At 38.2% G+C, this 15,465-nt stretch overlaps 1 protein-coding gene across 4 annotated transcripts in view; it reads left to right on the top strand.

Annotated features, from left to right (window-relative positions):
- brip1 (BRCA1 interacting helicase 1) overlaps positions 1-15,465 on the top strand; it is a 93,777-nt gene that overhangs the window by 26,596 nt on the left and 51,716 nt on the right. For all 4 annotated transcript variants that reach the window (XR_014090577.1, XR_014090578.1, XM_008425200.2 and 1 more), the window contains exons 15-16: positions 12,766-12,925; positions 13,517-13,638. Coding sequence is in view for 2 of the 4 variants with exons in the window: in XM_008425200.2 (XP_008423422.2) it covers positions 12,766-12,925; positions 13,517-13,638 (282 nt within the window). In the remaining 2 variants the exon portion in view is untranslated. The remainder of the gene's footprint in view (positions 1-12,765; positions 12,926-13,516; positions 13,639-15,465) is intronic.

The following is a 15,465-nucleotide window of genomic DNA, read 5'->3' as shown; positions in this document are numbered from 1 at the left end:
AAGATGGTCACAGGAAGCTGAAGAAACCCTACGGTGTTGTTTTGAGGCTGCAGACTGGATTGCTCCATGTCAGCCACATGGAGAGGACATCAATGTGTGTGTGACCCACTATATACTTCTGTGTGGACAACACCATTCCCAGCAGAACAGTGAGACGCTTCCCTGGATCACCAGTGATCTAAAGAAACTGTTAAAACCGAAAAAAGAAAGGAACCTTCAGGGAGGGACAAAGGGAGCTTACTGATAATATTTTTTTGTATTACTGAAGTATTTTTGAATTTAATATATGTGTCATATATCCAAAAGATCAGAATAATATTTAAAATTTCATTATTTCACTTACTCACTTCTGTAATGAAACACTTTATATAGGTTAATTACAGACAGTCTAATCTTTAAGGCATTTTTATTATTACAATGATTTTATTGCAAAAACATAGTATTTAGTATTTTAATTTTTTTAGTACACAAATGTGGGCTTAATAATGTCATGTATGAATAAATGGGAGTTTTTACATATGTAGAGGCCCCTATTTCCAAACATTTGATATTCTATATACTATAACCATTTATCAAACAGTTAACAGAAATGTAATTTCTAAATCATGTCCCCATCATTATTCTTTTACGTTGAAGTATACCTGTCATGATAACAAATTTTGCTGAGCGATTAATTGTTTAAAAAATTATTGCGATAAACGATAATATTGTTTCAAGACCTTTTGACACTGATTTAATGGAAATTATGTAATAATGCATGTGATTTCCTGCCATAGATAGAAACACTTTATTTTCAAAAGAACACATAACACTGGAACTGATGAACTAAATACACAAAACAACCAAAAACAAAAATAAAATGGATTCTAAGTCTCCATTAACAAAAAATGTACTTGAATAAAAACTAAACAACATAAATCCAAAGTGGAAATAAATACTGCATTCAACCAAAAGACTGCAGATTATGAAGTCTGTATATTATATTGCCCTTCAGTAATCACTAGATTTAAATAGAGAAGATGGGCACATCGGACTACCTAATGTAATAGTTCATACTACACCATTTTTTGCCCCTATTTTTCCCTTATGACAATCTTAGAACGTTGGCCGATCTAAGATTGTCGCTGGTGATTTCGTAACCGATCATCCTGCAGTGTGTGGTGTGTTACGGTAGATCGTCGTGGTCGCTCAGATCTAAATCGGGGGTTTTTCCCGACTGGGAGCTTAACGCTGAATGTGACAGGTAGCCAATCAGAGCGGATTCTCCTCTGCGCTTTCTGAGGGGAAATTACGGGAGGGGAATCCCAAACAGCTGACACAGCGCAACCCGAAGTCCAGCGGACATCGAAGATGATATGTGGAAACAACATTAACATTTTGTGCAAAGAATATAGAAATGACAAGGAGAGGAGTTGGAGCCAAATTGCTACCGCAGTTGATAAACCCGGTAACGTTAACGTGACATAAATAGGTTACAATGATTTTCATTCAGTCAGGACTTTACGCTGACTCTAGCCACATGCATCACAGGTAGATTATAGTAAAGCATTGATTAATGCCTGGTTTTAAAATTAGTTAACTGGACTTGTAGCCATTATTTTGTGCCCATGTGGCTGGACACCACACGGCGACGAACCCGATCGAACCATTATACCTAGGATTTCTGTCGGCTAATGTGTGGTCTCAGGTTTAGAAAATGGGCTGACAGTCGGCCGACAACTCCTGTAGCGTGCACTGGACATTACACGAAGGAAATGAGGAAGGGAGGGTCGGTGGAGAGCACCGGAGCTGAGCCTTTTTTCATTCAGTGTCATCAAGAGAAAGAAAAAAAGGCAGGAAGAGACGATAAAGCCGATAATTAAAATGAGGTCGATAGGTTTAATTTATTGTGCGATTAATTGATTTATCGTTTATTGCAACAGGCCTAAGTTGAAGTCCTTTCTTAAACTGTGTATCATAGCAGTGGGTGATGTATTTGAAGTGTTCTGGTATTATCATTAGTATGACTGCAATGTGTAGCGCGAACGACAAGGCAAGGGTGACAGACTGGAGTTGGCAGGTGACTTCTTGCCACCGGTGGTGGCGTGACGGCTGCTGTGATATTTTGGGGCTAAATAATTAACAGCACAACAACACATCTCCCCTCGCCACTGTGAAATGTGGCTCTGGGCTGCATGTTTCATTAATGCCATCGCCTACAAAGCAACTCTATTATTCAGCAGGCACTACAGGAGCTGCTATGTGTTGCCACACTGCTCACTGACACCAGGGATATGGGGAAGGAGATAGAGTGAGGCCACATGTACAGGGGGCGAATGGTGTGGGGGAAATCAAGGGGGGTCAGAGGGGTTGGGGTGAATACAGGAGATGTGTAAAAGTGCGAGAAAGAGAACAGGTCACTGCTTTGTCTGGTTGTTTCGCCACCCGGTCCCAGTTGGTATAGAGATCTGGCCCATTTTAGCGCGTCAGTGGCAGAGACTTGCACCTAGCATGACTAGGAAGAATAATGAATTATTCACTATTTTTGTGGCCCCTTATGTGCTAAATATTGCTCATTCACATTCATGATGCATGGACATCTAAACTATTCTGTTGTGAAATATATTGTTAAAGTCTCAAAAGTCCTGCGCAACAAACAAATTCCCTTCTAAATGACATTTTTGTTGTTTTTTGAAAACATGTTCAGATTTATTAAAGTTTCACACATAAACTTCAGTGTTTTCCTACCATAATGGGGCTGGGGGCCAGACCAAGAAGATTATGTCTCATTTCAGTTGCAGTGTGACATCACGTGTGGAAGATCCCTCTCCCAGCTCACTGCTGCAGGGCAAAAAATTTTTGCCCACTACCATTGATTTTAGTTAATGTAACACGCTAAATCTTAAATGTATGCCTGGTGATATGCAAAAGAAAAAGTGAGGCAGTGCTTTGTTACTAATTGTCAACACTGCTTCATAATTTTTTACATTTTTTCCTCCAACATATTGGAATCAGGAAAAAGTTTTAATCATGAAAAATAGTTAGGGAGAGGGAAATAGATGTCATTTTAGCATAACTTTGACAACAGTAACTTGTAGTGTGCTATTTAATTTGCTGTGTTTTGGTTCATATGGCAAGATTTTTTTTTGTCCCGATTTTTCCCTTCCGACAATCTTCAAATGTTCTAAGAGAGAGAAGGGGGGGGGGGGCGCTTCTCTCTCTCTCTACTTCCCCTTCTCAGAGGAGGGAGATGTTGCAGCCAGCTCTCCATCTAACGGGTGAATTGAGTTTCCTAAATCTGATGGGATTTTACACTGTCCAGAACTGAAGTGAACTCTGTTTAAGCTGGCGTTGAGAAAGACTAGCCTGGTTTCTAACGACCTCTGCCTCCAGATGTCCCACCCTTTTTCACCCTGTGAATTAGCCAGATTGAGCAGCCTGCAACCAGCTAGCTTCACAGAGCACACCTGTTAACGGTCGCTCTTTCTCTTTATTACAACTTGCACTTGTTACTGAACCAGGTTGGGTTTAGTGACTCGGTCGAGTCCCAAGGGTGTTGTTTTGGCTTAAAGCAACCTATAAAACATTTTCCACTTTTTCCTCCCAGAATCAAACTTCATAGCTATTTTACAACCATCAAAGAACTTTAAGGTGACTCATTAATTGAATGTCCACAACATCTTTTAGATTTTTTAAATATTAATTATTTTATTAGTAAGGCAATTTTGCAAGGGTCAGTACAGCTTAGATCAGTAGCAGAAATAATCAAATAAGTAAAATCAATAATCTAGCCCAGGGGTCACCAACCTTTTTGAGCCTGGGAGCTACTTCACAGGTCCAGAGCAACACAAAGGGCTACTTTTCTTGGCTCAGCCTTTATAACAATAATACATATGATTACATGCCGTCTAATAATATTAATGTTAGGGACTATTCACAATAGTTATCAGTAATTATTACCATGGCAGCTATGGTTAATTGCTATTATGTGATCAGAAGCTCTTAGTTTAGTTTTAAGTTTGATTCCCTTTCTTAGCTTTTCTGTGTGATTCTAAATTTCCCACAAGTGACTGACAGTCTGAATTATTGCAGCTGCTGGACGCACTGTGAGATTTTCCTTTAAATAAAAGAAAAGTTATTGTATTTTTTTATTATCCCTCTTTATTATTAACAAATTGTGCAGAGAAAAAAAATGTCTAACAAATTATAAGGTAGCACAAAACTATCTCTGCACCTGACCTGTAAGTGCGCATCTCTCCAATGCGCATCATGTGCGCGTCGCACAAAACCAGCGCAAACTTAAACCACTAAAGCAGCGAACCCTTTTTTTTAACACAAACGATGCCAAATACTAATAAATACATGGAAGTGGAGCCGACCTGTGATCCACGGAAAGAGGAGGATGTTGATCCAGGTACAGGTGTCAGGCGTGCAGAGGAGAAGGTGAAGCAACATTGTTTGCTTAGTTTTTACTCTTTTAGAAAACGTTTCAACTAGATTAAATTGTTTAACACAGTGTTAGAGCGACGCTAAGTAGGAGCGGCAAATGTCAGCTAACGGGTGACCTGCTAACTGTCCGGTTCGGGAAACATCAAAAAGCTCATAACCGGCGACCCGTCAGAACCGAACACGGTAAAAAGCTCAATCCGAACCACTTCTAGAACTGCGGGAGGTTCAAACTCCGCTCATTCAGTTTTAGCTTACAGAAAAAGCACCGAGCCGCCAAATAAACAAAAGCAAACTGACCAATAAGATTTAACCTTTGGGTGCCCTTTGACCCCCACAGACGCTACGTACAAGATGTTTTGACGCATAATATATTTTTTTCTCCACAATTTTAATTGTAAAGAGGGTTCGATAATTAAAATTTCGGAAATTTTATTTTATTTTTTTTAACTTCAAGTTTAAAAAAAAAAAGACCTAAGAGCTCCTCCCACTCTAAGCTAGGCAGAGAGGGAGCAGCAGGCGCTGCTGCCCTCCGATAACATCCTGCAGGCGCATATTCTGAACTTTAACCATAGAAGAGTTTTATGCATAAAAATTTACATTTTAAATTTTTTTTATAATTAGCTTTTTTTAAAATTCTGAATATAAACAAATTTTACTACTTCAATGTAAAAATATTAAATAATTTATTTGGCAATGCTCCCTAATGAGAATGGCTATTTTTAGAACTTGCCCCGCGGGCGACTGACAAGGGGCCCGCGGGCGACATGGGGCCCGCGGGCACCACGTTGGTGACCCCTGATCTAGCCTATCTTTCCCTAATGCTGACACTGTGAACTAAAAAAGGGAAACTTTGAGAGAAACAGACAGAGTTTGGCATTTTGAACCCCAGAACTGGCCTGATGATGAAGAAGGTGTTGAAGCAGCAGGAGGCTCCCAGTACAGGAAGAGTACTGACTTAGAGCGGCAGGTCTCGGGCCTCAGGGTGACTTCCTCATGTGCGTAGCGGTCCTCAGCTTCTTGTCTTGCAGCTCTGTAGCTCCCTTCTCCTCGTCTCACAATCTTCCTGGTCCCACGGAAGGAACACACTAGTTCTTCCTCTTTGCCTTTGTCTTTATCTTTGTCTTTATCTTCATCTTTGCCTTGGTCTTTGTCTTTGGGGTCTGAACCCAGCTGATGAGAGATGTGCGATTTGAAGCCACATGTTGCGGGGCTAACGGGTTGGTCCCCATGTGCAGAACAGTCTTCGGCTCTGTGGCCCCGGCTCTTCTTCAGCTGCAGAGTTCTTTGTCCATCTCGATCTTGGCTCGAAGCTGCCTGAAGGATCCAACCAAAGATTCCTCTTTTGCACCCACCTTATAAAGGGTTTATCCACCCTTTTGGTGCATTTGCATTGGCTAGCTTTGTTGCTGTGCCTCTCATTGGCTGACTGCTTGGACAGATGATCTCATATCCATCACCTTGGAGACATTATGACCTGATATCTGTTCCAATGATCCCAGAGTTGTTCAATAGTCCTCCTACGTCTGTTGCTTGCCCAACCTTTTCTTAGGAAAGTTGAAGTTTAGCAATAAGGCCTTGGTTACCTCTGCTCTCCTATTAGTTCCTCTTTTCCCCTGGGTTTTCACCTACCATCTACCTCCAACACAACATCAGTGATCTTTAATTACAGTTACAACATTTTGCACCTTTTCAAGTTCAATGTCAAAATCAAAAGTTATAACCTTTTAGTTTCTCTGATTTAACATTCATTTATAATGTTATAATAACCGTAACTTATTAGTTACTCTTATTATAATCATAATGTGAGTTATTACAGACATTTCTGAAAAGAAACCAAGAATATCCATTATTCTAATTATCTGATACTATGTTACAGTTACTTGTTTCACCTTTAAGTACTTCCACAAGTGTAAGAGTAAGTTTAAATATTCTTATAATCAAACCAACATCAACCACTGGTTAAACCAATATTAATTATTGACCCAATTATAAGTCATTATTATTAATGTAAGTATTTTACTTTGGGTTTTATCCAATTACTCAACATGTTTATATTTTATTCTTTAAACCTTTAATGCTTTAAAATAAGGAATGGTCTGAACTATTTTTATACTGATGCAAACTGGAAACTTCCTTTTTCTTCAGGAAACCTGCTCTTCCTGTTCCATGACTCTCTTTCTGCCTGACTATGATTTTTTATGATTAAATAGAAAAAAGTAGAATGGGGTATATGCCACGAGAGGTGGTGACGTATTTCCGTTGGAATTTATGCCACATAGATTGGTTCCGGGTCCTGCTTGCTCCTATTGTTTTTACCCAAAGCTGCAAGGTCTGTACCATGAAAAAGACGCAAAACTTAAAATATCTGTGAGCTACTGGTACAACAATCCAGTTTTGTGGTGTGTCGTTGTGTCCAGTAATTAGCCGGTACCATCCAGTGCTTAGTTTTTTTCAATTTCCTGCTGATATCAAGGCGACAGCGGACTGTAGCCTAAACTTAGCCACTACAGCTAACACCCGATTTGTAGCTGCCTTCTATTTTAAAGCTTGAGGATATTGAAGATCCAGCGTCAGAAACAGGAAGACTGAGGTTAAAAAGGAGCTGTATGTGCTTCGTTCAGTGGAATAATTTGTTGGAGGAAAATAATGCAGGAGGAAATCCACTGCCAATGGTAACAGGCTGAGAACAAAGTCAGCGATTCGGCACAAGGTAAGTCAATACGTGTGTTGATGTGCGTTTGTGTTATACGGAGTTTGAAATTATTTTTAGGCAACTCCATAGTTTCTTTTTATGTGACAATTATATAAAATACATTTAACATGCAGTCCAAGCGAAACCGAGCACAGTAATTTAAGAACAACCGAGGGCAGCAACGCTTCAGCCCGAACTAGTTAGTCAGATTAAGGTCCAAAACCTTCGCTTTACAGCCATTTAAGTGGCACCAATCCACATAAAAAACCCACAGAACAAATGGTACAAATCACGTATTTCCCGAATCCCGAAAATATGACATCTACCTTTGCTGTTTCAAAATTACAATCCACGTTAGAGTGAATTTTTCCACTTGGCTGCTATAATCTGTTCTTGCGTTACACAACGTAATTTCTCTTTTTTTTTCCCTCTGAGATTCTGCTTAGAAAATGAGGTTATGAAGTTACATCCTCCTGCTGCTTTTTGTTTTTAAAATGGTAAATTTATGTTTACCTCGACTTTTATAAACTAATGCCTCTTATATGCATAATTTTTTGTATTACTGTTGGTGCAGATATTAGGCGAACACTGTGCTTTGCCTGCTAGTAGTTTAAATTAATTTCATCTGCACATTTTCAAAAGAGTATTCAGATTTTAACATGCATTTTCTAAGTAGTAATTTTAGTTCACTCTTCTTACTCAGTAACTTCAGTGTTGTTACAAGTCTGAAACATTTTTTTGCAGTTTCTTTGTGATAACAGAACAATTTCACTTTCACATTTAATTTCCTGAGATATTGTCAATTTATTTTCAAGCAAAACTCTCAAAAGAGCTGAGGATTTATTAGTTTTGATTACGTTGTGCAGCTAAATATGGACGCATATTAGTTTTTTTGTTTGTTTTTAATTTTTCAGGTTTGCATCGTAACACCTTGTGATGCGTTTCTGAGCCATGATTGAGGCTCTGTGCCGATTACCTTTCCATTGGATCCAAGCAGCTGGACCTGCTGACGGCGTCCAACAGTCCACGGTCTGCCGGATCATCACAACGTGGACTAACTTTATTTACAGTACTTGGTTAAACTATAATCTTGAAACCGGAGCACCAGATATGCAAAAATCTACCTGCAGACTTTGTTGGCCACCATGACACTGCAGTCATCCTGGACGTGGCTGAGCCGGACTTCCTCTCCTCCAGAGTGACGAGTTTTCATCACCAGTAAAGGCAAAACAAGTCTGATGTCTGATTAGCTGCTAGGAAGTATATTATATATATTCACTGTTCATTTTGCTATCCTGTTTGTACCTACAATAAAATTTAACTCTACATTTCACAAACTTTTTCCCCTTTTCTCTGTGTTTACATTATATTAAGTATTTGCATGTAGATCAGGAATTCAAGTGAGATGTTCAAAAGGAAACCCATTTAGGTAATACCAGCAAAGAAATGTGAATATTAAGTAATATGTTGTTGGTCATATAATTTAATATGCTGAATAAGGCCGGATGATACAAGATTTTTTTTCATACCAGATTTGATTTTAATCGATTCCTCTCGTCTTCAATTTCTATAATAAAATCACAAAAAATACTTTTAAAAAATGCCTTTATTTCAATCATCTGTTATGCGAGTTGTTTAAGGGAGCATTACTGTCAGGACACAAGAAATTTTAATTTTAAGAATGTAGTCATCGTTACAGCAGAATATAGGTGAAATTTTATAACAATGTCTTAAAATTACAATAAGTCATTTTTAATGAGAAATAAAGATTCAGATTGATCTGATGTAACCAGCTCAGTCCATGTGGTTCTGACATTTGTCAGTAATCAAGAGGATGTACATTTTCACCTCAACTGACCAGGTAAGCATTAATGTAAAAATAAAAAAATACTGTATAAACAAATACTGTATACAAAACGTAAAAAGAGCAACTGATAGAAATACTTTATATAAAGAAAAGCAAAGACGTCAATAGCAGAAGAAAAGTTGTTGGCAAGAATAGCTCAGCTAATCTCTCCCTACAGGAAGCCATCAAACAGAATTGTCCAACTCCAACTATAATAAAGATTAAAAGAAGAAAGAAAACGAAAAGTTAATATAATAATGCCAAATTAATAATTCAGATCTAACGTGCTCTGGAATCTATTGACATTTTACAAATTTCACAAATCAATTAGAAGGTTTCACAAATGTTTTATTTATTCTGCTGTTAGTACAGAATAATCTAGTTAGGTTTGAAATGTCTAGGTGTTGTTTTTAAAGTACAACACATTAAAAAAGCTCAAGATAGTGAAAAATTAAGTGTAATCACCCTTTAGCTATTTTCCGAATTAGATGATACATTTGGAAGCTAACTTCAGCTTCGACTGATAGCTTGGGCACAATATAGACAGATCTATATATGTTTATATAGATATATATCTTTATCTATCTATAAAGCATAGATATGTAGATTGCACAATGCACAGATAATCAAAACACTTAACATTTTACATAGCACCTTTGTAAGCTTGTCCCTGTTAGCTACGTCAGACAAATGAGGCATTATGGTGAATACAAACGATTTATTAACTTACCTTCGAAGTTATTGTGAAGTTTTGACACATCCAGCTTAAATCCTTTGTTGTTGTTGAAGCGTTTCAGGACGTCTGAATAATTATATAAGCATCATTAATAGTCTTGCAGCTACTGAGGAGCCACTGTTAACATACTGTTGCCTGTGCACCGGAACCATTCTATGTGGCATAAAAATGCCGAAGTGCTAAAACAGAAGTCCGTGGCATATACCCCATTAAAGCTAAGTTTGCAGGACACAATAACAACAAACACAACCAGATTAATTTTACTACAATCTGACTCTACTGTTGGGTCTTGATGTCACCTGTGTAATTAATTTTAAGGGTAACTTTATTTATTGTTACTATTAAACTAAAATCTCCAGCATGGGGAAGTGGGATGAGCTCGACTTTTCTCGACACGCTTAATTGTAACCAATCATCCTGCCGTGTTAAGACTGATTTGGTCCAGGCTGTAGAATGTGGGGATTGCTCCAATCTAAAATCAGGGATATTCAACATGTGTGTGTGTGTGTATATATATATATATATATATATATATATATATATATATATATATATATACACACACACACACAAACTGATATAACTCTTTTTTAATATTAATGGTGGTGAAAAATACAAGCACCAAAATTTGTCTTGCTGTGATGCTAAAACATTGTGACATTTAGTTTTTACTTACCATGTGATCCCAGTGTTATCTGAGAGAACATTTGCCTTTGTGCTCATTTCCTTGTGGAATTAGTTTCTTTTCAAGTGCAACCTGGCAGATAATGGCTGTTTTGTTTAGCACTAGATCTGCCTAAAGTACATGACATGAATTATTCATGTCCCGCTTAAGATTGCACTAAAAAGCCATTGTGGGACAGTTTGCTGAGCTGAAGACGCACGTTAGGCGCAAGGGCAAGATGGGGGTTTGTCTATGCCAATGCAACTGTATATTTAGTCAAGTTGTCATGTTTTATTGATGCTAACATCCTGACCTCATTTATATTTGAAGTGCCCAACCTGATTAAATCCTCCTCATACCTTATTTCACTGCTATGAAGCAATAGCACAGACTCTTGCAATCTCATTTCTCAACCTGCTCAACATTATAGTTAGCCTGCAAAATAAAGTTCTTCTTAGCCTTGAGTCAGGTTATGTTAAAATAATGGGCTTCTTAGGACACTAGGAACATTAGAATTAATCCTGGTTCTGTATGATATCCTTATCTGCGCTGCCCTTAAGAACGTCTTCTTGTTGTGGATCAGGGATAAACCTCCTTCTAAAACATCTTGGTACAAAATTGTCATGGAGCTTTTTACTTTAGAATACTTAACCTGCTCTCTTCATTCTACAAAGGGACAATTTTCACTTATCTGGACTCCTTTTCTCCACTTTGCAAACTTCACTGTTGCACCCATACTAAACAGCATTGTGATAGATTAACCATGAATTTATGTATATGTACATATTTGTGTTGCGCCTGAACTAACTGTGTAGATATATGTTGTGCTGAGACTTGTTCTTGTCTGTTCTGCCTTGAGCTGTTCAAGAAGGAAATAAGTATATATGTAAAAAAAAACAAAAGAACTGGTTCTTGGCTGTTTATCTAGGTAAGTGCCTTACCTTTCTTCTGGATGCTCGGTCTCCAGAACAAGGGTAAGGCTGATTCAAACTGATAGGAATCTGAATCAGAGTTCTACAGTTTGGCCCTCTGAGGATGTTGAGAAGTTTTCTTAACAAGAGGAACTTCTATTTGACCCCTGCAGCACATTTCCAAGCCAGTGAAGCCTCTTTTTGATTGTGAAGCCATGTTTATTCAAGGGAATAATGTGCACTGCACAGAGATGAGTGGGGCCTGCTACGAAGAGGGCTTTTAGATCAATGTGCCTCCCCTGAGAGCTGCTGACTTTTGCACTAACAATAGTCAATCAGCAGTGATTTTTATTGGAGGGACGGTTTCAGCACATCAGCTCTTTTCTAGGAGGATGCAAAAGAAAGAAACTCGGGCTGTTTGAAGGCACTGGACCTAACATAATGATGAGCAGATAAGAGAAGAAAACATGTTATGTGAACAATATAATATGTGGCTTCATTTAGATAATGTGTTGAAGTCCTATTGTGCACTGGCTTAAGTGTTAAGTTCAGCCTTACAGTACACTTCTAAATATGTTCCTCCCAAACAAGCTTATAAAAGTAAAATAATAAATACAATCAAAATATTCTTTTTAGGGATTTACAACCCACAAAAACGATATGGATTTAACTTGGCTTAAAATGAAGTGATTGCCCCGTCAGATGGTTAGTTTCCAAAACCACTCAAAAGAAAACTTTGTAGAAGCGCACACAGGATCAACGTGACCCTGCCGGACCGCGCACAGAGTAAAACACTCATAGGGTCTAAATGACCCCTTCTCATGAAACTCTGGAAGGGATAAGATGGTATTAAAAGGTTAAAGTTTAACTTATAGATACTTGCAGAACTCTTGTTGTGGTTACTCTGAACAAAGAGCAAATAAGTTATTGATTTTTACATGGACATGAGTAATTGGAATAAACTGTCTATCAGAATTAAAATGCATGATGTAAACCCCCCATATGGATTATCCTGATCATAGTCAGGCAAATCAGAAGGAAACTGACTCTGATCAGCCTTATTGTGGCAAACTGACCTGACAGTGCATTTGTGTCCTATGCCAACATGACACATTTATACCTTCAGTGGCTAGACGCCATGCTCATCGAAGCTAAACCGTAGTGTGCAGTAAGGTCTCAACCAATATTAGAACCTGGTGTGGGTCCATTCTGGGCGCTCAGAACGAACACACTACTACATCTGTTTGTTTTGATGTTCAACACAGATGGAAGTACAGCTTCTGTGTTGTTTTTTAAAGGAAATTTTACACCTATCTTCATATTAGTGCTTCTGTACTAAATCAATACAATCAAGGAATTTTGTGGATGTAAACATAGCTATTGATTGGTGTCATTAGTGTAAGATGTGTGTTGCAGAGAAATCATCTGTTGAGATGGTGTGTCACCATTTAGCAATGGCAAAAACAACAAAACAATTTAATTGAACAGATGCTGGACAAGCTGAAAGACCGTTGGGTCAACACTGGTCTGTGGGAGAAGCTGGACCAAGAGAAAACTGTCATCACAGAGCCCCGCGGTGGTGGGAAGGGGGACTTTGATGAGCTCCTTCAAATGTACTACGATGCCATAAAAACTTGTGAAGGTCGAGGTGAGAGTCACACACATTACCAACTTGACTTTAAACTGCTAGCATCATTCATTACAGTATTTCAATTTATTAGCCCAATCTTGCAGTTGTGACTCCTGCTGTAAAATGTTATTGATGATGTGTAGCTGCATCAGGACTGGGGGGTTTTCTGGCCGATCATCAATCTTTAAAAGGTCTGAGCTCCCAATTCAGATTTTGGCTGATACCGATGGTTTTTTTTCATCTGAAAAGTTGGTATTTACAGCAATAAAGTTACTGAGTTGTTTAACCAAGACACAACCAGGTGGGCACGTCGGTCGGTCAGTCTTCTGTTACGGCAGAGCAAAAGGGGACAGTGAATGATTTTTAGATCTTTGTGGAGGCAAATAAGATCAGTGGATAAGGTCAGGTTGACATGTATCAACCAATAACCAATTTATTTGCTGAATGATTTATCATTGCACCCCCAAAGAGAACCTTGGTTGCAGTGTCAAAAGTATAACTAGTTCAGAAAGAATGCTCATCTACTGTGGTATATTTTTGTCTCTTTTTTTCAGGCCTTTGTTGTTATTTGTACTGTGTTGATTGGAACTTTGTTTGCTTCTTTTCTAGATGGTGCACTACTTATTGCTGTATGCAGGGGTAAGGTCAGTGAAGGCCTAGACTTCACAGATGACAATGCCAGAGCAGTAGTGACCATTGGAATTCCTTTTCCAAACATCAAAGACCTCCAGGCAAGTAGACTCACAGAAACCTGTCGATCTTTCCCAAGGAAAAGCAGAATATGTAAATAAGATCAGCTGGATTATCAACTCAGAATAAAATTTATGTGAGATAGGAAAGATTTAAAAAAAGCTAGAGCGAAAGCTAGAGTGCTAAGATATGGTAAGGAAACATTACTACATCTGACAACATGAGCATAAGAGTTAAAATCTTGGATTATAGTAAAATGGTTCAATACATATTGCCATTATTACAGGAAGTGACATCCAAGTTACTCCCCCTAGTTTACCTTTTTATTTGTTGCGTGTTTTTTAACATTCATCTTTCCACCTGAAACAAAACTGGATTAACACGTTAACAATATTGTCTCAAGAGTTCTTCCATTTTTCATTTTATCTGGCTCTAGGATCTGACACATTTAACATTACAATTTTGGGAAAAACATCTTAGATAGGTACACAGTTACACAAACCAACAACAAGTAAAAGCATCTTTTTTTGGCGATCTGTAAAAAAAACAGCAACCTCAAACGATGTTGCGGTGTGTTTTCCATCTTTAGTAGAAAAGTTGACCTTTAAGTTTCAGGCTCTCCTGCCTCCTACTTTTTCTCCCCTTTACTCATCCTCCTGTCAGAGCACGATGAAGCTTTCACTAACCTGTTCTGTCAGCGTGGAGGGACGTGTTGGTGATTGAAGCCTCTTAGACCCTTTCACTTTAGCCCTTCACCTTAGTTGTCAGCACTCGGGTCATTGCTTCTGTTATGCATCATCATTGTTGTTTATTTATTTTAGCACTTTTGAGTTGGTTGTGAAAAATGTACTTTAAATATGGTAAAGTTTCACCATAACAGGTGATTTGTAATTAAACCGCCTTCATCTAAGATTTGTGTCATTATTGAGTTCTGAAATAATTTGACCTGAAAAGTAACCATCATGGGTCACTGAAACTCTCCTGTAATACCCAAACTGGTGAAATATTTAAACTCCCTTGATAATATGGGTCCACAGTGAGAGTAGTTATTGATGTTTTAACCCAACCATTAAAATCCATAGCCAGTCCTCAGCAGCCAGGCCTATCCAACAAAATGCACATGACTGTCAGGCAACCTTTGTTTGGGCCATGGATTTAAAAGGTGTAATGTAATGTCAAATTTTGGCCTTAGTAACGCCAGCATTACCTGTTTAGTCTGCTGTCACGGATTTAAAAGGAGCGTATTCTCATAGTATCAAAAATTAAAGTTCATTTAGTTCAGCTTTGCCATTTTACTGTGTTATTTTATTTATTTAGTCAACACAATAACTAAATTAAAAACGTCCAATGCACAGTATCAAAATGTGATGTTCCAGTGTGACAGACAGGAAAAAACAGGAAATGAGTGGATGGCACAGAACACCAGGGGGAGGACTGAGAAAGCCAAAGCTAGTTAGGACCAAGGTGGAGCTGACCGAGCGTGAAGAGAGCGTACATTTCTAATGACATATTCTGTGCTCACATCCACAACCTGTGTTTATGTGCTGCACATGCAAAGCTTCACAGAGAGTTTGCCAGCTCCTGCTATCTCTTGTTGATTGCTGTCATAACTGTGAAGCTTGTAGGTTCAGGTGGTAACTGCTAGCGCTGTAACTTTAACTCTTTAAAGGTGATCCTCAGGTTTTTATTTTTACTTATTGAAAGGAAATAAGATTTTACGTATTTTGCTTTTACTTTTTTTTTTCATCTAACACTGGGTTCCCCACATTCTAGTTTTCTTTATGCTACCAGTAATTAATCCTTTTTATGTTTCTGTCTCTTAGTATAACTTAAGTTACTATCTAGTAAAGATGAAATGTATTTTTGAA

Source organism: Poecilia reticulata, chromosome 13, assembly GCF_904066995.2.
Source record: "Poecilia reticulata chromosome 13, P_reticulata-male-v2, whole genome shotgun sequence".
Lineage (NCBI taxonomy): Eukaryota > Metazoa > Chordata > Actinopteri > Cyprinodontiformes > Poeciliidae > Poecilia > Poecilia reticulata.
Note: the sequence above shows the minus strand (reverse complement) of the source record. Positions and strands in the feature narration are given on the sequence as shown.